The sequence below is a fragment of the Oncorhynchus tshawytscha genome, linkage group LG33 (assembly GCF_018296145.1).
Source record: "Oncorhynchus tshawytscha isolate Ot180627B linkage group LG33, Otsh_v2.0, whole genome shotgun sequence".
Classification (NCBI taxonomy): domain Eukaryota; kingdom Metazoa; phylum Chordata; class Actinopteri; order Salmoniformes; family Salmonidae; genus Oncorhynchus; species Oncorhynchus tshawytscha.
In genome coordinates this window covers 47,644,936-47,669,976 of record NC_056461.1, presented here as the reverse complement: position 1 = coordinate 47,669,976, position 25,041 = coordinate 47,644,936, and the positions used below count along the sequence as shown (strand labels likewise).

General features: G+C 43.5%; 1 protein-coding gene across 2 annotated transcripts in view; it reads left to right on the top strand.

The window, feature by feature from the left end:
- The window catches only part of LOC121841693 (cell adhesion molecule 2-like), a 685,661-nt gene that overhangs the window by 581,627 nt on the left and 78,993 nt on the right, over positions 1-25,041 (top strand). For both annotated transcript variants that reach the window (XM_042311701.1, XM_042311700.1), the window contains 2 exons: positions 24,616-24,777; positions 24,864-24,954. In XM_042311701.1, coding sequence (XP_042167635.1) covers positions 24,616-24,777; positions 24,864-24,954 — 253 coding nt within the window. The remainder of the gene's footprint in view (positions 1-24,615; positions 24,778-24,863; positions 24,955-25,041) is intronic.

Genomic DNA, 25,041 nt, shown 5'->3' with positions numbered 1-25,041 from the left:
ATATTATGTATAGGGAACATGTATCTATATTATCTGTATATATATATTATTATGTATAGGGAACATGCCTGTCTATATATATATATTATGTATAGGGAACATCTGTATATATATTATGTATAGGGAACATGTCTGTATATATATTATGTATAGGGAACATGTCTGTATCTATATTATATATTATGTATAGGGAACATGCCTGTATCTATATATATATATATATTATGTATAGGGAACATGTCTGTATATATATTATGTATAGGGAACATGCCTGTATCTATATTATGTATAGGGAACATGCCTGTATATATATTATGTATAGGGAACATGCCTGTATCTATATTATGTATAGGGAACATGCCTGTATCTATATTATGTATAGGGAACATGCCTGTATCTATATTATCTATAGGGAACATGCCTGTATATATATATATTATGTATAGGGAACATGCCTGTATATTATATATATTATATATAGGGAACATGCCTGTATATATATTATGTATAGGGAACATGCCTGTATATATATTATGTATAGGGAACATGTCTGTATATATATATATATATATATATTATGTATAGGGAACATGCCTGTATTATATATATATTATGTATAGGGAACATGCCTGTATATATATTATGTATAGGGAACATGTCTGTATATATATTATGTATAGGGAACATGCCTGTATCTATATTATGTATAGGGAACATGTCTGTATCTATATTATGTATAGGGACATGCCTGTATATATATTATGTATAGGGAACATGTCTGTATATATATTATGTATAGGGAACATGTCTGTATATATATTATGTATAGGGGGAACATGCCTGTATATATATATTATGTATAGGGAACATGCCTGTATATATATATCTATAGGGAACATATATATATTATGTATAGGGAACATGCCTGTATATATATATATATTATGTATAGGGAACATGCCTGTATATATATATTATGTATAGGGAACATGCCTGTATATATATTATGTATAGGGAACATGCCTGTATATATATTATGTATAGGGAACATGTCTGTATCTATATTATGTATAGGGACCATGCCTGTTATATATATTATGTATAGGGAACATGTCTGTATATATGTTATGTATAGAACATGTCTGGAACATGTCTGTATATATATTATGTATAGGGAACATGCCTGTATATATATTATGTATAGGGAACATGCCTGTATATATATTATGTATAGGGAACATGTCTGTATATATATTATATAGGGAACATGTCTGTATATATATTGTATAGGGAACATGTCTGTATCTATATTATCTATAGGGACCATGTCTGTATCTATATTATCTATAGGGAACATGTCTGTATATATATTATGTATAGGGACCATGTCTGTATCTATATATATTATCTATAGGGAACATGTCTGTATATATATTATCTATAGGGACCATGTCTGTATATATATTATGTATAGGGACCATGTCTGTATCTATATATATTATCTATAGGGACCATGTCTGTATATATATTATGTATAGGGAACATGCCTGTATCTATATTATGTATAGGGAACATGTCTGTATATATATTATGTATAGGGAACATGCCTGTATCTATATTATGTATAGGGACCATGCCTGTATATATATTATGTATAGGGAACATGCCTGTATATATATTATGTATAGGGAACATGTCTGTATATATATTATGTATAGGGAACATGCCTGTATCTATATTATGTATAGGGAACATGCCTGTATATATATTATGTATAGGGAACATGCCTGTATATATATTATGTATAGGGAACATGCCTGTATATATATATATTATGTATAGGGAACATGCCTGTATATATATATATTATGTATAGGGAACATGCCTGTATATATATATATTATGTATAGGGAACATGCCTGTATATATATATATTATGTATAGGGAACATGCCTGTATCTATATTATGTATAGGGAACATGCCTGTATATATATATTATGTATAGGGAACATGCCTGTATCTATATTATGTATAGGGAACATGCCTGTATATATATATATTATGTATAGGGAACATGCCTGTATATATATTATGTATAGGGAACATGCCTGTATATATATATTATGTATAGGGAACATGCCTGTATATATATATTATGTATAGGGAACATGCCTGTATATATATTATGTATAGGGAACATGCCTGTATATATATATTATGTATAGGGAACATGTCTGTATATATGTTATGTATAGGGACCATGCCTGTATCTATATTATGTATAGGGAACATGTCTGTATCTATATTATGTATAGGGAACATGTCTGTATCTATATTATGTATAGGGAACATGCCTGTATATATATATTATGTATAGGGAACATGTCTGTATATATATTATGTATAGGGAACATGTCTGTATATATATTATGTATAGGGAACATGTCTGTATATATATTATGTATAGGGAACATGCCTGTATATATATTATGTATAGGGAACATGCCTGTATATATATATTATGTATAGGGAACATGCCTGTTATCTATATTTTGTATAGGGAACATGCCTGTTATATATATTATGTATAGGAACATGCCTGTATATATATTATGTATAGGGAACATGCCTGTATATATATTATGTATAGGGAACATGCCTGTATATATATTATGTATAGGGAACATGCCTGTTATCTATATTTTGTATAGGGAACATGCCTGTTATATATATTATGTATAGGGAACATGCCTGTATATATATTATGTATAGGGAACATGCCTGTTATATATATTATGTATAGGGAACATGCCTGTATATATATTATGTATAGGGAACATGCCTGTATATATATTATGTATAGGGAACATGCCTGTATATATATTATGTATAGGGAACATGCCTGTTATCTATATTTTGTATAGGGAACATGCCTGTTATATATATTATGTATAGGGAACATGCCTGTATATATATTATGTATAGGGAACATGCCTGTATATATATTATGTATAGGAACATGCCTGTATATATATTATGTATAGGGAACATGCCTGTATATATATATTATGTATAGGGAACATGCCTGTATATATATTATGTATAGGGAACATGCCTGTATATATATTATGTATAGGGAACATGTATATATATATATTATGTATAGGGAACATGCCTGTATATATATATATTATGTATAGGGAACATGCCTGTATATATATTATGTATAGGGAACATGCCTGTTATATATATTATGTATAGGGAACATGCCTGTATATATATTATGTATAGGGAACATGCCTGTATAAATATTATGTATAGGGAACATGTCTGTATATATATATTATGTATAGGGAACATGCCTGTATATATATATATATTATGTATAGGGAACATGCCTGTATATATATATATATTATGTATAGGGAACATGCCTGTATATATATATATATATATTATGTATAGGGAACATGCCTGTTATATATATTATGTATAGGGAACATGCCTGTATATATATTATGTATAGGGAACATGTCTGTATATATATTATGTATAGGGAACATGTCTGTATATATATTATGTATAGGGAACATGTCTGTATATATATTATGTATAGGGAACATGCCTGTATATATATTATGTATAGGGAACATGCCTGTATATATATTATGTATAGGGAACATGTCTGTATATATATTATGTATAGGGAACATGTCTGTATATATATTATGTATAGGGAACATGCCTGTATATATATTATGTATAGGGAACATGCCTGTATATATATTATGTATAGGGAACATGCCTGTATATATATTATGTATAGGGAACATGCCTACTCAACAGTATATAGTGTTTCCATGTTGCTCCTTTTGAAACCTTTCAATGTGTTTTCTATCTCTGAGATTGTAGGCTTTGTGCCTGGCTATTGGATGTTGAATTAATATATCTGCAGAATGGATGGATGGAGGTCTGTATAATGCCTAGAGAACCTGTATCTGAGTGTGTTTGGGAGCCTGAAGGGGGAATAGAGAGGTTCCTTGGCCTGTGAAAAGCTATCAGACAGTAGACCTCCAGACTGGGAATAGAGCAAGGATGGAAACACACACACACACACACACACATTGGTGAGGGATCTGGGGATATACAGAGCATTATATTACCGTCGGATTCACTGAAGCAACCTATCTTCTCTTTACACACTGTCTAGGGAGACCGTGGGTTGTGTGTGTGTGTGTGTGTGTGTGTGTGTGTGTGTGTGTGTGTGTGTGTTGCAACAAGTTCACATAGTTTCACTTCGAAATTTGACGTATTATGGATGAACGTCTTGATTTTTATTTATTTTTTTGTTAATGCATGAATTCCGCCTTGGTTACAGGGTTAATTTCGTGTGGTTTATAACATAAACAACTCGGAGATGAACAGTTTAGACATGAATTCCCGAGTGGTTATGGTCGGGGCTATGGTTTTGGGGAAGGCTTTGCAAACCAACCGACCTCATGTCATCAAGTATTCTCGTGGCTTGCTAAAGCAGTGATCTAAGGGTGTAAGTCGTAGCTCTGACGTCACAAATTCATTTTTTTATTTTTTTTATTTTGCTGAGTACCGAGGAAGGCATTCAGACCCCTTGACTTTTCCCACATTATGTTGCGTTATTTATTATTATTTATAAAAATGGATTAAATCGTTTATTTTCCTCATGAATTTACACACACCTGTATTTGGGGAGTTTCTCCTCATTCTTCTCTGCAGATCCTCTCAAGCTCTGTCAGGGTGGATGGGGAGCGATTCTGCACAGCTATTTTCAGGTCTCTCCAGAGATGTTCGGGGGGCAGGGTAGCCTAGTGGTTAGAGTGTTGGACTAGTAACCGGAAGGTTGCAAGTTCAAACCCCCGAGCTGACAAGGTGCAAATCTGTCGTTCTGCCCCTGAAGGCAGTTAACCCACTGTTCCTAGACCGTCATTGAAAATAAGAATTTGTTCTTAACTGACTTGCCTAGTTAAATAAAGGTTAAAAAAAAAAAAAAAAATTAAAGTTTGATTGGATTCATGTCCGGGCTCTTGCTGGGCCATTCAAGGACATTCAGAGACTTGTCCACGAAGTCACTCCTGCGTTGACTTGGCTTTGTGCTTAGGGTCGTTGTTCTGTTGGAAGGTGAATCTTCGCCCCCAGTCTGAGTTCCTGAGCGCTCTGGAGCAGGTTTTCATCAAGGATCTCTGTGTACTTTATATAGACAGGTGTGTGCCTTTCCAAATCATTTCCAATCAATTTAATTTACTACAGGTGGACTCCAATCAAGTTGTAGACACATCTCAAGGATGATCAATGGAAACGGGATGCACCTGAGCTCAATTGCGAGTCTCATAGCGAAAGGTCTGAAATCTTATGCAAATAAGGTGCAATTGCTTTTCTAAAAACCTATTTTTGCCTTGTCATTACGGGGTGTCGTGTGTAGAAAAAAATTATCAAATGTCTCTTCCATTTTAGAAAAAGGCTGCAACGTAACAAATTGTGGGGGGGGAAGGAAAGGGGTCTGAATACTTTCTGAATGCCACAGTATGTCGAGGTTCTCAGGACCTTCTCAAACATCTTAAATCAACATATTTTTCTTGTGACCGGGCTGGTGTGTGTGTGTGTGTGTGTGTGTGTGTGTGTGTGTGTGTGTGTGTGTGTGTGTGTGTGTGTAGTCACAGTATCATGTCAGAATTGTAGTCACAGTATCATGTGAATTAGACTAGTCACAGTATCATGGAGATATCACAGTATCATGTCAGAATTAGACTAGCTCTCACAGTATCATGTCAGAATTAGACTTTCATCCATGTTTGTCAAATTTCAAAGTGTTTAAAAAGGTAAATTGAAGGTTTTTAAGGTTAGCATTACCTTTCAGGCATTATCTCCAAATAGTTAAAATAATCTTTGGGGTTAGGCGTAAAACGAATATCTCAACAACAACAACAAGTTCTATCACTGAATTTGAACTTGCAAATATCACAGGGATTATTGGAAGAGGAAATGAATGTAGTACATCTGTGTATGATGTCATCTCCTCCAAGGCCATTACTATATACTGTTTAGAGTATATCAGAGTTTCTACATGTATTCAAGTCTATACTTTATACTTGAACAACCTTGTACACGCCCACATACTGCAACTTGCCATAGGGTGTGTTTGGATATTATGAACATATGCCGTTATCCCGAGGGGTAATGTCTACATGCTGATCCTTTATCCCGAGGGGTAATGTCTACATTCTGATCCTTTATCCCGAGGGGTAATGTCTACATTCTGATCCTTTATCCTGAGGGGTAATGTCTACATTCTGATCCTTTATCCTGAGGGGTAATGTCTACATGCTGATCCTTTATCCCGAGGGGTAATGTCTACATTCTGATCTTTATCCCGAGGGGTAATGTCTACATGCTGATCCTTTATCCCGAGGGGTAATGTCTACATGCTGATCCTTTATCCCGAGGGGTAATGTCTACATTCTGATCTTTATCCCGAGGGGTAATGTCTACATGCTGATCCTTTATCCTGAGGGGTAATGTCTACATTCTGATCATTTATCCTGAGGGGTAATGTCTACATTCTGATCCTTTATCCTGAGGGGTAATGTCTACATTCTGATCCGTTATCCCGAGGGGTAATGTCTACATGCTGATCCTTTATCCCGAGGGGTAATGTCTACATTCTGATCCTTTATCCCGAGGGGTAATGTCTACATTCTGATCCTTTATCCCGAGGGGTAATGTCTACATTCTGATCCTTTATCCCGAGGGGTAATGTCTACATTCTGATCCGTTATCCCGAGGGGTAATGTCTACATTCTGATCCTTTATCCTGAGGGGTAATGTCTACATTCTGATCTTTATCCCGAGGGGTAATGTCTACATTCTGATCCGTTATCCCGAGGGGTAATGTCTACATTCTGATCCTTTATCCTGAGGGGTAATGTCTACATTCTGATCCTTTATCCTGAGGGGTAATGTCTACATTCTGATCCTTTATCCTGAGGGGTAATGTCTACATTCTGATCCTTTATCCTGAGGGGTAATGTCTACATTCTGATCCTTTATCCTGAGGGGTAATGTCTACATTCTGATCTTTATCCCGAGGGGTAATTGTCTACATTCTGATCCGTTATCCCAAGGGGTAATTTCTACATTCTGATCTTTTATCCCGAGGGGTAATGTCTACATTCTGATCCTTTATCCCAAGGGGTAATGTCTACATTCTGATCCGTTATCCCGAGGGGTAATGTCTACATTCTGATCTTTATCCCGAGGGGTAATGTCTACATTCTGATCCTTTATCCCGAGGGGTAATGTCTACATTCTGATCTTTATCCCGAGGGGTAATGTCTACCATTCTGATCCTTTATCCTGAGGGGTAATGTCTACATTCTGATCCTTTATCCCGAGGGGTAATGTCTACATTCTGATCCGTTATCTCGAGGGGTAATGTCTACATTCTGATCTTTTATCCCGAGGGGTAATTTCTTCATTCAGGTCCCTGAAGGGAAACACACATACATTGTTACCATTTGCATGTTTATTTAAATTCTGTAAGAGATAGCTCACTCTCTTTCTGTGTCTCTCTGCGTCTCTCTCTCTCTGTGTTGTAATACCTGGCCTTAAGGCTGTCGTGTTACATCTAATGATGCACGTACGATACTTTGGCTATGGTTGAGAAGAGAAGAGAAGAGAGAGAGAGAAATTCAACTGACCGCACAAAGAGAAGCCTCCCACAACGTAATCCTCACTGACAACCCTGTAAACACAGACACACACACAGACAAATACTGCCACAGACACACACACACACACACACACACACACACACACACACACACACACACACACACACACACACACACACACACACAGACACACAGACAAATACTGCCACAGACACACACACACACACACACACACACACACACACACACACACACAGACACACACACAGACAAATACTGCCACAGACACACACACACACACACTCACACACACACACACACACACACACACACACACACACACACACACAGACACACACACAGACAAATACTGCCACAGACACACACACACACACACACACACACACACACACACACACACACACACACACACACACACACACACACACACAGACACACACAGACAAATACTGCCACAGACACACACACACACACACACACACACACACACACACACACACACACACACACACACACACACACACAGACACACACACAGACAAAAGCACACACACACACACACACACACACACACACACACACACACACACACACACACACACACACACACACACAGACACACACACAGACACACACACACACAGACACACACACAGACAAATACTGCCACAGACACACACACACACACACACACACACACACACACACACACACACACACACACACACTCTGCCACAGACACACACACACACACACACACACACACACACACACACACACACACACACACACACACACACACACACACACACACACACACACACAGACACACACACAGACAAATACTGCCACAGACACACACACACACACACACACACACACACACACACACAGACACACACACAGACAAATACTGCCACAGACACACACACACACACACACACACACACACACACACACACACACACACACACACACACAGACACACACACAGACAAATACTGCCACAGACACACACACACACACACACACACACACACACACACACACACACACACACACACACACACACACACAGTCTCTCTCATTTATCGTTTTTCTCTGTTTTGTTTAGAATGTTTTTGTGTAGAGCTGAGCAGCAATGCAAATTGGATTCACACATTGCTCTGTGTGTGTGTGTGTCAGGGTTTCCGTTAGACGGTAATAGCCTGCTTTTGGCCCGATAAAAAAAGAATCTAAAAAGCCGATAAATAAAAATGGTGAGAAATTTTTTAAAAAGCGAAATGATGTTTTTATCGCCTCTTCGTTAATGGAAATACATTTAACCTGGTCATGCTTATCGGTCTATAGGTTCATTTGCATAATTTAGTGGAATTAAGTTGGTGTGTGTGTGTGTGTATTTACAGTACATTTGTTATGTATCTTATTTATCACACGCGTAACAGATACAGACAAGCTACCGCTGAAGCATCTCAAACAGAAAAAGCATAAGCAACGGAAGGCAGGCTGCATCAGGCTGCATCAGGCTGCATCAGGCTGCAGCAGGCTGCATCAGGCTGCATCAGGCTGCATCAGGCTGCATCAGGCTGCATCAGGCTGCATCAGGCTGCATCAGGCTGCATCAGGCTGCATCAGGCTGCATCAGGCTGCATCAGGCTGCATCAGGCTGCATCAGGCTGCATCAACACTTCACACACCACTCTGCAATGAGGCATTTTGAAAACGGATACTTATATTGTTTGCGACCTGAAACATTTCACTACATATTATGAGGCATCTTGCTTCAAAAGTAACCTAGTCAGACCATATCCGTGGTGGCAATTATTTTATATACATTTTCTTTCATTGTCCAGAAGACAAAAGGCACAATCCTAGTCATATTAGCAGCCCATAATAATAAACCCATATTAGCAATCCACGCTAGTTGTTGATAATCCTAGTCATATTAGCAACCCATAATAATAAACCCATATTAGCAATCCACGCTAGTTGTTGATGATCCTAGTCAAATAGCAACCCATAATAACAACCCATATTAGTAATCCATTTTAACAACCCATATTAGCAACCCATGCTAGTTGATGATAATCCTAGTCATATTAGCAACCCATGCTAGTTGATGATAATCCTAGTCATATTAGCAACTCATGCTAGTTAATGATAATCCTAGTCATATTAGCAACCCATAATAACAACCCATACTAGCAACCCATGCTAGTCGATGATAATCCTGGTCATATTAGCAACCCACGCTAGTTGATGACAATCCTAGTCATATTAGCATCCCATGCTAGTTGATGATAATCTTAGTCATATTAGCATCCCATGCTAGTTGATGACAATCCTAGTCATATTAGCATCCCATGCTAGTTGATGATAATCCTAGTCATATTAGCAACCCATGCTAGTTGATGACAATCCTAGTCATATTAGCATCCCATGCTAGTTGATGATAATCCTAGTCAGATAAGCAACCCATGCTAGTTGATGATAATCCTAGTCATATTAGCATCCCATGCTAGTTGATGATAATACTAGTCAGATTAGCTTCCCACGCTTTCTAAATTTCTAACGGATATTGTAATCTCCGTCACATCAAACCGCTAGCATGTGCAGTGCGCTTTTGACAATGTTGTTTTCACGCTAATTGCATTATGGAACGAACATTAGCCTTCTACCTTGTGCTTATTTCTGTGCTTCTTATAATGTGAAGAAATAAATAGTTTCTAATTTGAACAACAACTGAAGCTAAACGTTCTGATCTGTTGCATCAGACTCATTGCTTTTTCATGTTTATTTGATGTAGCCTAGGCTTACTGTTTGTATCCATTTAGGATCTATCATCCCACAACTGTCCCAGAGTCTGTAGGAAATAGGCTATTTCTATCTTGACCAGCTGACCAATAGAATAGGTTCACTTTTTTTTTTACTATGAGGGGGATAGTAGATTGACATAGGCTAGTGATTTAGCTGTTTGTTACTCATCTAGTTATTCTATAGTAGATTGACATAGGCTAGTGATTTAGCTGTTTGTTACTCATCTAGTTATTCTATAGTAGATTGACAGGCTAGTGATTTAGCTGTCTTACTCATCTAGTTATTCTATAGTAGATTGACAGGCTAGTGATTTAGCTGTCTTACTCATCTAGTTATTCTATAGTAGATTGACAGGCTAGTGATTTAGGTGTCTGTTACTCATCTAGTTATTCTATAGTAGATTTACACAGGTCTGTTACTCATCTAGTTATTCTATAGTAGATTGACAGGCTAGTGATTTAGCTGTCTTACTCATCTAGTTATTCTATAGTAGATTTACACAGGTCTGTTACTCATCTAGTTATTCTATAGTAGATTGACAGGCTAGTGATTTTGCTGTCTTACTCATCTAGTTATTATAGTAGATTGACAGGCTAGTGATTGACAGGCTAGTGTTATTTTAGGTGTCTGTTACTCATCTAGTTATTCTATAGTAGATTTACACAGGTCTGTTACTCATCTAGTTATTCTATAGTAGATTGACAGGCTAGTGATTTAGCTGTCTTACTCATCTAGTTATTCTATAGTAGATTGACAGGCTAGTGATTTAGGTGTCTGTTACTCATCTAGTTATTCTATAGTAGATTTACACAGGTCTGTTACTCATCTAGTTATTCTATAGTAGATTGACAGGCTAGTGATTTAGCTGTTTGTTACTGGTCTTGTTGGCTGAGGAAAAGTAAATGTGGACAGTTATTCAGTTATTCACCGTTAACGTGCACCTCAACTTGCATGTTCCGTTAATATGAATTAGCATAATGTAAATGTGATTTCTGTCATTCCGAGCACTGTGGGTGGACGCCATAATCCGGTTACACACCCAAATCCTGCAAGTGGGGTTTGTAAAATGCCAGTACCTTTCTCAAAAGTATTAGGTTTTCCACAAATCCTAACTGAAGGATCCCAGAATTCCTACTTATTCCCATTTCCAGGAATCTCCCAATCAGGATTTCTGGAAAACTTAGTAGAATTTTGAAACCCTACCTGTAAATCACATTATGCTGGCTAGCCAAGAGATTTGTAATTTCTATTGGACTCCAGCCAGAGTTAGGATATCCAGCAGATGGAATTTTATTCACCCACAACCCACATTCAGAATGACTGTCAGGGTTAGGATGATGGTAAGGCGACTACTTAAACCATTTAAACTGGTACAACTATTATATAATATCGGGTGCATAAAATCTAACTGATTGGCTTGGTTTGGGAAATGTATGTTATTTATCTTTGTGTAGCATGAGATTCATCAATCAGTCAATGTGCTGTACATGCAAAAACAGATATTAAAATAAATTCTACAAACGTAACCTGCAGTAGAGCATGCTGGGAAATATGATAATGATTAGGATTATGTTAAAAAATATGCCCTTTTAGAGTGCCAACACAGCTGTAACTTCCTTTTTATCAAGACACAAGACGAGACCCAGATACAGATGGTTGGAGTCTTACAATGTTTATTAATCCAAAAGGGGTAGGCAAGAGAATGGTTGTGGACAGGCAAAAAGGTCAAAACCAGATCAGAGTCCAGGAGGTACAGAGTGGCAGACAGGCTCATGGTCAAGGCAGGCAGAATGGTCAGGCAGGCGGGTACAAAGTGGCAGACAGGCTCGAGGTCAAGGCAGGCAGAATGGTCAGGCAGGCTGGTACAGAGTGGCAGACAGGCTCGAGGTCAAGGCAGGCAGAATGGTCAGGCAGGCTGGTACAGAGTGGCAGACAGGCTCATGGTCAAGGCAGGCAGAATGGTCAGGCAGGCGGGTACAAAGTGGCAGACAGGCTCGAGGTCAAGGCAGGCAGAATGGTCAGGCAGTCAAGTACAGAGTCCAGAAACAGGCAAGGGTCAAAACCGGGAGGACTAGTCGAAGGCGAATAGCAAAAGGAGAACGGGAAAAACACGCTGGTTGACTTTGAAAAACATACAAGACGAACTGGCACAGAGAGACAGGAAACACAGGTTAAATATACTGGTACAGAGAGACAGGAAACACAAGGATAAATACACTGGTACAGAGAGACAGGAAACACAGGGTTAAATACACTGGTAGAGAGAGACAGGAAACACAGGTTAAATATACTGGTACAGAGAGACAGGAAACACAAGGATAAATACACTGGTACAGAGAGACAGGAAACACAGGGTTAAATACACTGGTAGAGAGAGACAGGAAACACAGGGATAAATGCACTGGTAGAGAGAGACAGGAAACACAGGGATAAATACACTGGTACAGAGAGACAGGAAACACAGGGATAAATACACTGGTACAGAGAGACAGGAAACACATCGATAAATACACTGGTACAGAGAGACAGGAAACACATCGATAAATACACTGGTACAGAGAGACAGGAAACACAGGGTTAAATACACTGCTACAGAGAGACAGGAAACACAGGGATAAATACACTGGTACAGAGAGACAGGAAACATTGTGTATTTTTACATTTTTTTTAAATGTAAAAGAAACAATAGTGTAACTGTACCCTAACCGTACCCTTATTACGAAGCGTGTAGGTCAACCCAGCGTGAAAGTGAATAAAACCCCAACCGATGGTTAAATGAGCCGTGTGTTTGGGTAATCCCAACAATACAACATGTAGGATTATTTAAGAAACCCAACTGGTGGGTCAAAATAACCTAACCTGTGTTCTGGCCAATATTTACCCAAATTGGGTTCCTTTTAACCCCAGCGTTTTTTTGTTTTGTTTTTAGAGTGCAGGAAAGGTGTGTGTGTGTATTTAATGGCAGAATGAGTCACCTTGATCGATGGGTTTTGAGATGTAATGTCATCAGCTCAGCTCAACATTCCTCTCAGGCTGTGCAGACTCTGAGACAACCTCTATAAATACACACGCACACAAATCACACACACATTTGCAAACTTTAAAAAAAAAAAAAAATGTTTTTAATTGGTCGCAAGGATGAAACAAATGTGCCCAGTCACGTTAAAAACTGAACCAACTTTCTGAAGAGGCAACAATGGCACGGGAAGGTCTGTGTGAGTCAGGGCTCTACATACAGGGGAAGGTCTGTGTGGGTCAGGGCTCCACATACAGGGGAAGGTCTGTGTGGGTCAGGGCTCTACATACAGGGGAAAGTCAGGGCTCTACATACAGGGGAAGGTCTGTGTGGGTCAGGGCTCTACATACAGGGGAAGGTCTGTGTGGGTCAGGGCTCTACATACAGGGAAGGTCTGTGTGGGTCAGGGCTCTACATACAGGGGAAGGTCTGTGTGGGTCAGGGCTCTACATACAGGGGAAGGTCTGTGTGGGTCAGGGCTCTACATACAGGGGAAGGTCTGTGTGGGTCAGGGCTCTACATACAGGGGAAGGTCTGTGTGGGTCAGGGCTCCACATACAGGGGAAGGTCTGTGTGGGTCAGGGCTCTACATACAGGGGAGGTCTGTGTGGGTCAGGGCTCCACAAACAGGGGAGGTCTGTGTGGGTCAGGGCTCTACATACAGGGGAAGGTCTGTGTGAGTCAGGGCTCTACATACAGGGGAGGTCTGTGTGGTCAGGGCTCTACATACAGGGGGAGGTCTGTGTGAGTCAGGGCTCTACATACAGGGGGAAGGTCTGTGTGGGTCAGGGCTCTACATACAGGGGAAGGTCTGTGTGGGTCAGGGCTCCACAAACAGGGGAAGGTCTGTGTGGGTCAGGGCTCCACAAACAGGGGAAGGTCTGTGTGGGTCAGGGCTCTACATACAGGGGAGGTCTGTGTGGGTCAGGGCTCTACATACAGGGGAAGGTCTGTGTGGGTCAGGGCTCAAACAGGTCTGTGTGGGTACAGGGGAAGGTCTGTGTGGGTCAGGGCTCTACATACAGGGGAAGGTCTGTGTGGGTCAGGGCTCTACAACAGGGGAAGGTCTGTGTGGGTCAGGGCTCTACATACAGGGGAGGTCTGTGTGGGTCAGGGCTCTACATACAGGGGGAGGTCTGTGTGGGTCAGGGCTCCACATACAGAGGGAGGTCTGTGTGGGTCAGGGCTCCACATACAGGGGAGGTCTGTGTGGGTCAGGGCTCCACATACAGGGGGAGGTCTGTGTGGGTCAGGGCTCCACATACAGAGGAAGGTCTGTGTGGGTCAGGGCTCTACATACAGAGGAAGGTCTGTGTGGGTCAGGGCTCCACAAACAGAGGAAGGTCTGTGTGGGTCAGGGCTCTACATACAGAGGAATGTCTGTGGGGAGGTCTGTGTGGGTCAGGGCTCTACATACAGAGGAAGGTCTGTGTGGGTCAGGGCTCTACAAACAGAGGAAGGTCTGTGTGGGTCAGGGCTCTACATACAGAGGGAAGGTCTGTGTGGGTCAGGGCTCTACATACAGAGGAAGGTCTGTGTGAGTCAGGGCTCTACATACAGGGGAAGGTCTGTGTGGGTCAGGGCTCCACAAACAGAGGAAGGTCTGTGTGGGTCAGGGCTCCACAAACAGAGGAAGGTCTGTGTGGGTCAGGGCTCCACAAACAGGAGGAAGGTCTGTGTTGGGTCAGGGCTCTACAAACAGGGAAGGTCTGTGTGGGTCAGGGCTCCACAAACAGAGGAAGGTCTGTGTGGGTCAGGGCTCTACAGAGGAAGGTCTGTGTGGGTACAAACAGAGGAAGGTCTGTGTGGGTCAGGGCTCCACAAACAGAGGAAGGTCTGTGTGGGTCAGGGCTCAACAACAGAGGAAGGTCTGTGTGGGTCAGGGCTCCACAAACAGAGGAAGGTCTGTGTGGGTCAGGGCTCCACAACAGAGGAAGGTCTGTGTGGGTCAGGGCTCTACATACAGGGGGAGGTCTGTGTGGGTCAGGGCTCTACATACAGGGGAGGTCTGTGTGGGTCAGGGCTCTACATACAGAGGAAGGTCTGTGTGGGTCAGGGCTCTACATACAGGGCGAGGTCTGTGTGGGTCAGGGCTCTACATACAGAGGAAGGTCTGTGTGGGTCAGGGCTCCACAAACAGAGGAAGGTCTGTGTGGGTCAGGGCTCTACATACAGAGGAAGGTCTGTGTGGGTCAGGGCTCCACAAACAGAGGAAGGTCTTTGTGGGTCAGGGCTCTACATACAGGGGGAGGTCTGTGTGGGTCAGGGCTCTACATACAGGGGGAGGTCTGTGTGGGTCAGGGCTCTACATACAGAGGAAGGTCTGTGTGGGTCAGGGCTCTACATACAGAGGAAGGTCTGTGTGGGTCAGGGCTCTACATACAGAGGAATGTCTGTGTGGGTCAGGGCTCCAGAAAGGTCAGAGGAGGGTCTACATACAGAGGGGTCTGTGGGTCAGGGCTCTACATACAGGGGGAGGTCTGTGTGGGTCAGGGCTCTACAAACAGAGGAAGATCTGTGTGGGTCAGGGCTCCACAAACAGAGGAAGGTCTGTGTGGGTCAGGGCTCTACATACAGAGGAAGGTCTGTGTGGGTCAGGGCTCTACAAACAGAGGAAGGTCTGTGTTGGTCAGGGCTCTACAAACAGAGGAAGGTCTGTGTGGGTCAGGGCTCTACAAACAGAGGAAGGTCTGTGTGGGTCAGGGCTCCACAAACAGAGGAAGGTCTGTGTGGGTCAGGGCTCCACAAACAGAGGAAGGTCTGTGTGGGTCAGGGCTCCACAAACAGAGGAAGGTCTGTGTGGGTCAGGGCTCTACATACAGGGGAGGTCTGTGTGGGTCAGGGCTCTACAAACAGAGGAAGATCTGTGTGGGTCAGGGCTCCACAAACAGAGGAAGGTCTGTGTGGGTCAGGGCTCTACAAACAGAGGAAGGTCTGTGTGGGTCAGGGCTCCACAAACAGAGGAAGGTCTGTGTGGGTCAGGGCTCTACAAACAGAGGAAGGTCTGTGTGGGTCAGGGCTCCACAAACAGAGGAGGGTCTGTGTGGGTCAGGGCTCTACATACAGAGGAAGGTCTGTGTGGGACAGGGGTCGTTTTGGAAACACTCCAGGCCAGTCAATTTTCCCTGTCCCACTTGGGCCAGTGGCATTTTTGTGTATAATAATGTTATTTTTAATCTAGCCTAGATAATTGATACAACAACAAAAAAAAATTAAAAATGAATGGATTCCCAAAGCTGTTTGTTCTTTATGTTGACTATTTACTACACGTGAGCTGCACACATAATCTGTTAGGCAGAGAGAAAACACACAGCTCTCAAACTGCTGGTTGTTGTGTGGAGGAAGGCATTAGGAAAGATTACGTTATCTACTTAGAAATGCTAAGGCAAGAATGGGTATTTGAAAACATTCCAAAGTCTTGGTTGAATATTGGCGATGCGCATCCAGTCATCGTGGAATAGTTTAGCTTGACAATTGCAGCATACCACCCTGCATACCACTGCTGGCTTGCTTCTGAAGCTGGTCTGACCAGCCTGTTGTTTTGTTTTCGCTGGTCACCAGCCTTCGTAGTGACATTTTTATTACGAAAATGAAAAAAAAAACATTTGGACGCATTTTTGTGCTGCGTTTTTCCACTAGAACAGTCTAGAAATGACAGCAACTGACAAACAGGAAGGACATGTACTGTACAACCCTGAACTTGACTCATTCCTGTAAAGGAAATACCAGTTTATACTATACTATATAACAACCAGAACTAATTAGGACTGGTAGCTGCTGGCACAGCCTGAGGATAGGAGAGGAGAGGAGAGAGAGGAGAGGAGAGGAGAGGAGAGGAGAGGAGAGGAGAGGAGAGGAGAGGAGAGGAGAGGAGAGGAGAGGAGAGGAGAGGAGAGGAGAGGAGAGGAGAGGAGAGGAGAGGGGAGAGGAGGGGGGACAGGAGGAGAAGAGACGGGGGGGACAGGAGGAGAAGAGACGGTGGGGACAGGAGGAGAAGAGGAGAGGAGACGGGAGGGGACAGGAGGAGAAGAGAGGAGAGGAGAGGGGACGGGAGGGGACAGGAGGAGAAGAGAGGACAGGACAGGAGAGGAGAGGAGAGGAGAGGAGACGGGAGGGGACAGGAGGAGAAGAGGAGAGGAGACGGGAGGAGAGGATGGGAGGAGAGGGGACAGGAGGAGAAGAGGAGGGGAGAGGACGGGAGGAGGAGAGGAGAGGAGGCGGGAGGATGTTTATAATCACCAGTGAAAACGGGACTATTCCAGCCAGCTTGTGTCAGAGGGTGTGATGGATGTTTGGAGTGTCTGGTAGTATACTATATAGGGAATATTTTGGGAATAATCTACCATTTGGGATGGAAAAGAAGAAATCAAACTATGAGGGATGACTGGCTCACAGCAGCTGCATCATCAATGTGTGTAATAGCATCTGTCAGCTGTCTTTTCTAGAATGGTCAAACCCTCTCTAGAATGGTCAAACCCTCTCTAGAATGGATAAACCCTCTCTAGAATGGTCAAACCCTCTCTAGAATGGTCAAACCCTCTCTAGAATGGTCAAACCCTCTCTAGAATGGTCAAACCCTCTCTAGAATGGTCAAACCCTCTCTAGAATGGTCAAACCCTCTCTAGAATGGTCAAACCCTCTCTAGAATGGATCAAACCCTCTCTAGAATGGATAAACCCTCTCTAGAATGGATAAACCCTCTCTAGAATGGATCAAACCCTCTCTAGAATGGATCAAACCCTCTCTAGAATGGTCAAACCCTCTCTAGAATGGTCAAACCCTCTCTAGAATGGTCAAACCCTCTCTAGAATGGTCAAACCCTCTCTAGAATGGTCAAACCCTCTCTAGAATGGTCAAACCCTCTCTAGAATGGTCAAACCCTCTCTAGAATGGATCAAACCCTCTCTAGAATGGTCAAACCCTTTCTAGAATGGTCAAACCCTCTCTAGAATGGATCAAACCCTCTCTAGAATGGATCAAACCCTCTCTAGAATGGATCAAACCCTCTCTAGAATGGTCAAACCCTCTCTAGAATGGTCAAACCCTCTCTAGAATGGTCAAACCCTCTCTAGAATGGTCAAACCCTCTCTAGAATGGTCAAACCCTCTCTAGAATGGTCAAACCCTCTCTAGAATGGTCAAACCCTCTCTAGAATGGTCAAACCCTCTCTAGAATGGTCAAACCCTCTCTAGAATGATCAAACCCTTTCTAGAATGGTCAAACCCTCTCTAGAATGGTCAAACCCTCTCTAGAATGGTCAAACCCTCTCTAGAATGGTCAAACCCTCTCTAGAATGGTCAAACCCTCTCTAGAATGGATAAACCCTCTCTAGAATGATCAACCCCTCTCTAGAATGTTCAAACCCTCTCTAGAATGGATAAACCCTCTCTAGAATGGTCAAACCCTCTCTAGAATGGTCAAACCCTCTCTAGAATAGTCAAACCCTCTCTGTACATTGAACGTACCGCCACATTATCACAGACAAAACACATCTGCATTTTTTTATAACTAATTCTGCTGACAAATTGTTTCTAACTTCTATACTTTGGAAGATAAACAGCTAATGTTGGTTACCTGTGTATATATATATATAAAACAATAATCAATAAACAAAGCAATTTATCTGAAAAGTTAATTTTGTTTACAGAGATCAAATTGACTGTAGTTCTATATTTACATTGAGTATGTTTGGATTCAATAGTCTGGCATGGTTGGTTGAAAAGTTAACTTGGAGAAAAGCACACGCCACACACACACACAGAGCTGTGAGGTCTCATACATAAAGACAGAAGGGTTGTTTTCTTATTTCAGTTTAATTGTCTGTGTTTTTGTTTGGCATATCTTTCTTCCTCTCCTCTCCTCTCCTCTCTTCTCTCTTCTCCTCTCCCCTCCTCTCCTCTCCTCCGCTCCCCTCCTCTCCTCTCCCCTCCCCTCCCCTCCCCTCCCCTCCGCTCCGCTCCTCTCCCCTCCCTCACCTCCTCTTCCCTCCTCTCCTCTCCTCTCCTCCTCTTCCCTCCTCTCCTCTCCTCCTCTTCCCTCCTCTCCACTCCTCTCCTCTCCGCTCCTCTCCCCTCCTCCCCACCCCTCCCCTCCCCTCCTCTCCTCTCCTCTCCTCTCCGCTCCTCCCCTCCTCTCCTCTCCCCCCCTCCCCTCCCCTCCGCTCCTCTCCTCTCCGCTCCTCCCCGCTCCTCCTCTCCTCTTCTCCTCTCCCTTCCTCCCCACCCCTCCCCCCTCCTCTCCTCTCCGCTCCTCCCCACCCCTCCTCCCCTCCTCTCCTCTCCGCTCATCCCCACCCCTCCTCCCCTCCCCTCCTCTCCGCTCATCCCCACCCCTCCTCCCCTCCCCTCTCCTTCCCTCCCCTCTCCCCTCCTCCCCACCCCTCCCCTCCTCTCCTCTCCGCTCCGCTCTCCGCTCCGCTGACTTACTGACTGACTGACTGGCTGACTGACTGGCTGACTGACTGGCTGACTGACTTACTGACATTGACTGAATAGATGACTAGCTGACTGAATGACTGGCAGACTGGCTCGGTGACTGACTGGCTGACTAATTAGCTGACTGACTGAATGACTGGCAGAATGGCCGACTGGCAAGTGGCTGATTGAATGGCCGACTAACTGTCTGACAGAATGACTGGCAGAACGTTTTTTAAATTTATTTGTGCATACTGAATGAATTGTTTACTTCCCCAACCCTCTCTCCTCTCCTCCCTCCTTCCATTCCCCCCACCTCCCTCTCTCCCTCTCTCCTCTCCTCCCTCCTTCCATTCCCCCACCTCCCTCTCTCCTCTCTCCCTCTCTCCTCCCTCCTTCCATTCCCCCCACCTCCCTCTCTCCTCTCTCCCTCTCTCCTCCCTCCTTCCATTCCCCCACCTCCCTCTCTCCTCTCTCCCTCTCTCCTCCCTCCTTCCATTCCCTCCACTGAATGAATTGTTTACTTCCCCAACCCTCTCTCCTCTCCTCCCTCCTTCCATTCCCCCCACCTCCCTCTCTCCCTCTCTCTCTCCTCTCCTCCCTCCTTCCATTCCCCCACCTCCCTCTCCTCTCTCCCTCTCTCCTCCCTCCTTCCATTCCCCCACCTCCCTCTCTCCCTCTCTCCTCCCTCCTTCCCTTCTCTTCCCCACCTCCCTCTCCTCCCTCCTTCCATTCCCCCCACCTCCCTCTCTCTTCTCTCCCTCTCTCCTCCCTCCTTCCCTTCTCTTCCCTACCTCCCTCTCTCCTCCCTCCCTTCTCTTCCCCACCTCCCTCTCTCCCTCTCTCCTCCCTCCTTCCCTTCTCTTCCCCACCTCCCTCTCTCCTCATCCCCCTCTCCTCTCTATCATTTCCTCTTTCCTCTCCTCTCTCCTCCCTGTTCTCCATCCCTCCTTCAATTCCCCGCACCACTCCTCACACTCTCCTCCATGCTTCCCCCACCTCCCGCTCTTCTCCCTCCTCACCCCACTTCCCTCTCCTCTCCCTCCTCTCTCTTGCTCATTTGCTTCTCTAAATCATCTGTTCTGCATGCTCAGTCACTTCCTGTTTCAGCTCAGAGCCCTCCTCCCCCTGGAGACCAGGTAATTGACAGCTCTGCTGCGTTAGCAATGACTGGACAGTGGAGAGAGGATACAATTGGCTGAAGGAGAGAAGGGAGAAATGAGAGAGAGAGAGAGAGAGAGAGAGAGAGAGAGAGAGAGAGAGAGAGAGAGAGGAGCATTCAATCAAAAGTTAGGACACCAGCGGGAGGTTTGTACAAAGTCAGATCCTAACTCTCAGAGCCAGCTGGCGTTATGGTAGTGGGCATGCTCAATATATTCAGAGATATAGGACTCTGATCATAGTGCTCTATATAGGGAACAGAGTCACATTGGTAATGCAGACACAATCTTCATTTACATAGGACAGGATTGGGCTTGGTCTGGGAGCTGGCTTGGTGGGGAGGGGGGTTCTTTCCTCTGAGCAATTATACCTGAACTGTGTCTGTCTCTGTGTGTCTCTGTGTCTGTGTCTGTCTCTGTGTCTGTCTGTCTCTGTGTCTGTCTCTGTCTCTGTGTCTTTCTGTCTCTGTGTCTTTCTGTCTCTGTGTCTGTCTGTCTGTCTCTGTGTCTCTGTGTCTGTCTCTGTGTCTCTGTGTCTGTCTCTGTGTCTGTGTCCGTCTCTGTGTCTGTCTCTGTGTCTGTCTCTGTGTCTCTCTGTCTCTGTGTCTCTCTGTCTCTCTCTCTCTCTGTCTCTCTCTCTCTCTGTCTCTGTGTCTCTCTGTCTCTCTGTCTCTGTGTCTCTCTGTCTCTCTGTCTCTCTGTCTCTCTGTCTCTCTGTCTCTCTGTCTCTGTCTGTCTCTCTGTCTCTGTCTGTCTCTGTGTCTCTCTGTGTCTGTCTGTCTCTGTGTCTGTCTGTCTCTGTGTCTGTCTGTCTCTGTGTCTCTCTGTCTCTGTGTCTGTCTCTGTGTCTGTCTCTGTGTCTGTCTCTGTGTCTGTCTCTGTGTCTGTCTGTCTCTCCTCAAGTCGACCCCATCCCTCTTTCACTTCTACTCTGAGTTAATCCCCAGTCCTCCCTCCTTCCCCCTCCCTCCCTCTCTCTCTCTCTCCCTCCCTCCCTCCCATCCCTCTGTCCTCAGGGGTATGCATATGGTGTACAGTATGGCCTGTCAGTGGGGTGTCATGTACTTCCACCCCCCCATGTCTCCTCTTCTCCACTCCATCTCTTCATTACCAAAGAAATTCATCTCAAAATTCAGGTGAAAAAGGGATGATAATTATAATTGATGGACATTTTTTGACACATTTTTCGTACGGGGAAAAAAAATCTAGTACAGAATTGTCTAAGTGGGACAAAACAGCAGCTACAAGAAGATTCACTGTGATCGCCGGTCGCAGTACAAAAAGAAGTCATATTTTTAAATGCATTTAACTGTGTTACGTTTACCTTCAAGTACACCACTGCTCAAATACACTTACAAACGTCTTCTGTAACAGAAGGGATCAAATTAAGATCCTACATCTGTACCACTGCTCAGGCAGAACATTCATTACTAAAACTGTGAGGGGGGGGGCGGGGCTTGTGTGTGTGTGTGTGTGTGTGTGTGTGTGTGTGTGTGTGTGTGTGTGTGTGTGTGTGTGTGTGTGTGTGTGTGTGTGTGTGTGTGTGTGATTCACACATCACTGAGGATTTGCAGAGAGAGAAAGAGAGAGAGAGCAAGACAGAGAGAGAGCGAGACAGAGAGAGAGGGGGAGAGAGAGAGACAGAGAGAGAGAGTGACAGAGAGATAGAGAGGAGAGACAGAGCGAGAGAGAGAGGGGGGAGAGAGAGAGCAAGACAGGGAGAAAGAGAGACAGAGACAGACAGAGACTGAGAAAGGGAGAAAGAGACAGAGAGAGAAAGAGACAGAGAGAGAGACAGAAAGAGTGAGAGAGAGAGATAGAAAGAGAGAGAGAGAGGAGAGAGAGTGTGAGAGAGCAAGACAGGGAGAAAGAGAGACAGAGACAGAGTGAGAAAGAGAGAGAGATAGAAAGAGTGAGACAGAGGGAGAGAAAGGGTGAGAGAGAGGAGAGAGAAAGGGTGAGAGAGAGGAAAGAGAGAGTGGAGAGAGAGAGATTGAAAGAGAGAGAGAAAGAAAGAGAGAGTGAGAGAGATAGAAAGAGTGAGAGAGAGAGTGAGAGAGATAGATAGAAAGAGAGAGAGAAAGAGAGATAGAAAGAGTGAGACAGAGGGAGAGAAAGAGAGAGAGAAAGGGTGAGAGAGAGGAGAGAGAGATTGAAAGAGAGAGAGACAGAGAGAGAGAACAAAATAGCAAGTTCTCGGTCTGACTCTAAGACAACTTTTGGACATGTCTGTTCAACCATAGTCTGTTTAGGAACAACAGAAAGAAAATCAATATCACACACATTTCCCTGATTCACACACACACACACACACACACATCCCTGATTCACATATACACACACACACATCCCATGGCATTATGTTGTGTGTTTGGGGAGCTGTCAGTTGAATGTTTTCAGAGTTTCACCACGGAGAACAGGGAGATGCTGTGTGTTTTTCTGTGTCTGAGTGCTTTGGGCCAGATTCAGTCTGTGGTTGTCTGACAACAAGCTCTCACAGTCTCACTTCTGAATTGTATGTTTTTGCACTTTTCTCTAAACGTCAACTGTCAAAGTTACTTCAAACCACAACTTTACATTTAGGTATTCATTCTGAAGGATTAAGGTCAGGGTTAAGGTCAGGGTTAAGGTCAGGGTTAAGGTCAGGGTTAAGGTCAGGGTTAAGGTCAGGGTTACGGTCAGGGTTACGGTCAGGGTTAAGGGTCAAGGGTTAAATTCAGGGTTACGGTCAGGGTTAAATTAAGGGTTAAGGCAAGGGTTACGGTCAGGGTTAAGGTAAGGATTACGGTCAGGGTTAAGGTAAGGGTTAAGGTCAGGGTTAAATTAAGGGTTAAGGTCAGGGTTAAATTAAGGGTTAAGGTAAGGGTTAAGGTAAGGGTTAAGGTCAGGGTTAAGGTAAAGGTAAGGGTTAAATTAAATGTTAAGGTAAGGGTTAAAAAATAAAATAAATAAAATAAAATATAATATAATAATAAAATATAAATATATTAAATATAATATAATATATTAATATAATAATAAAATAATAATAAAATAAAATAAATGTGAATGTCTACCACTGAGATTGCACACGTGACCTTGGGATTACACCATCATCCAAGTCCACAACACCACAGCTAAACCCAAGCCTACTGGATGGTAGTAGTACTCACTGTTGCCCCTAGGGGCCGGTGTTGAAGGTCCCGACGTCCTCAGGTCTGGCTGCGATCTGGCTGTGTCTGAAGCATGAAAACTGAATATGAATCCCTCAGTGAATGTCTCCTTTGATGCTTTACGGAAAAATAAAGTGGCATCACCGAATTATGATTGTTTATGACGGACTCGACACTAATCGTGATGAGGTAGCTCTGCCTGCGACTTAAAAACCAGTGTCACCCTTTGACCCCAAGAGAGAAACTCTCCTCTTGGTCTAAGAGTTACTTGTGTTGGTTTCCTGAGGCCCAGGATTCCAACCTGTGACCATGTTGATGTTTTAACCCACCAGGTGCCAAGGAGGTGAATGCCAGTGGAAAGACCTTCACAGTGACCAGTTCTCTACAGCTGCTAGTTGACAGGGACGATGATGGGGCAGCGTACACCTGCAAAGTAGACCATGTCGCCCTGTTACAGACACCACAACAGACTACTGAAGTACTGGAGGTGCACTGTGAGTATAACACACACACACACACACACACACACACACACACACACACACACACACACACGTTCTTAACCTCCCTCTCTCTCTAGATGCTCCTCGTGTGGCGATCACCAATTCGTTGACGTTCCCTCAGGAGGGTCAATACCTGAAGCTGGAGTGTGTATCCAAAGGAAACCCATCGTAAGTCACACACACACACACAGACACATCCGTGAAGAACGTATGAACCCTACAAGGTCACGTCTACCCCCCTACCGTTGTGTCTCT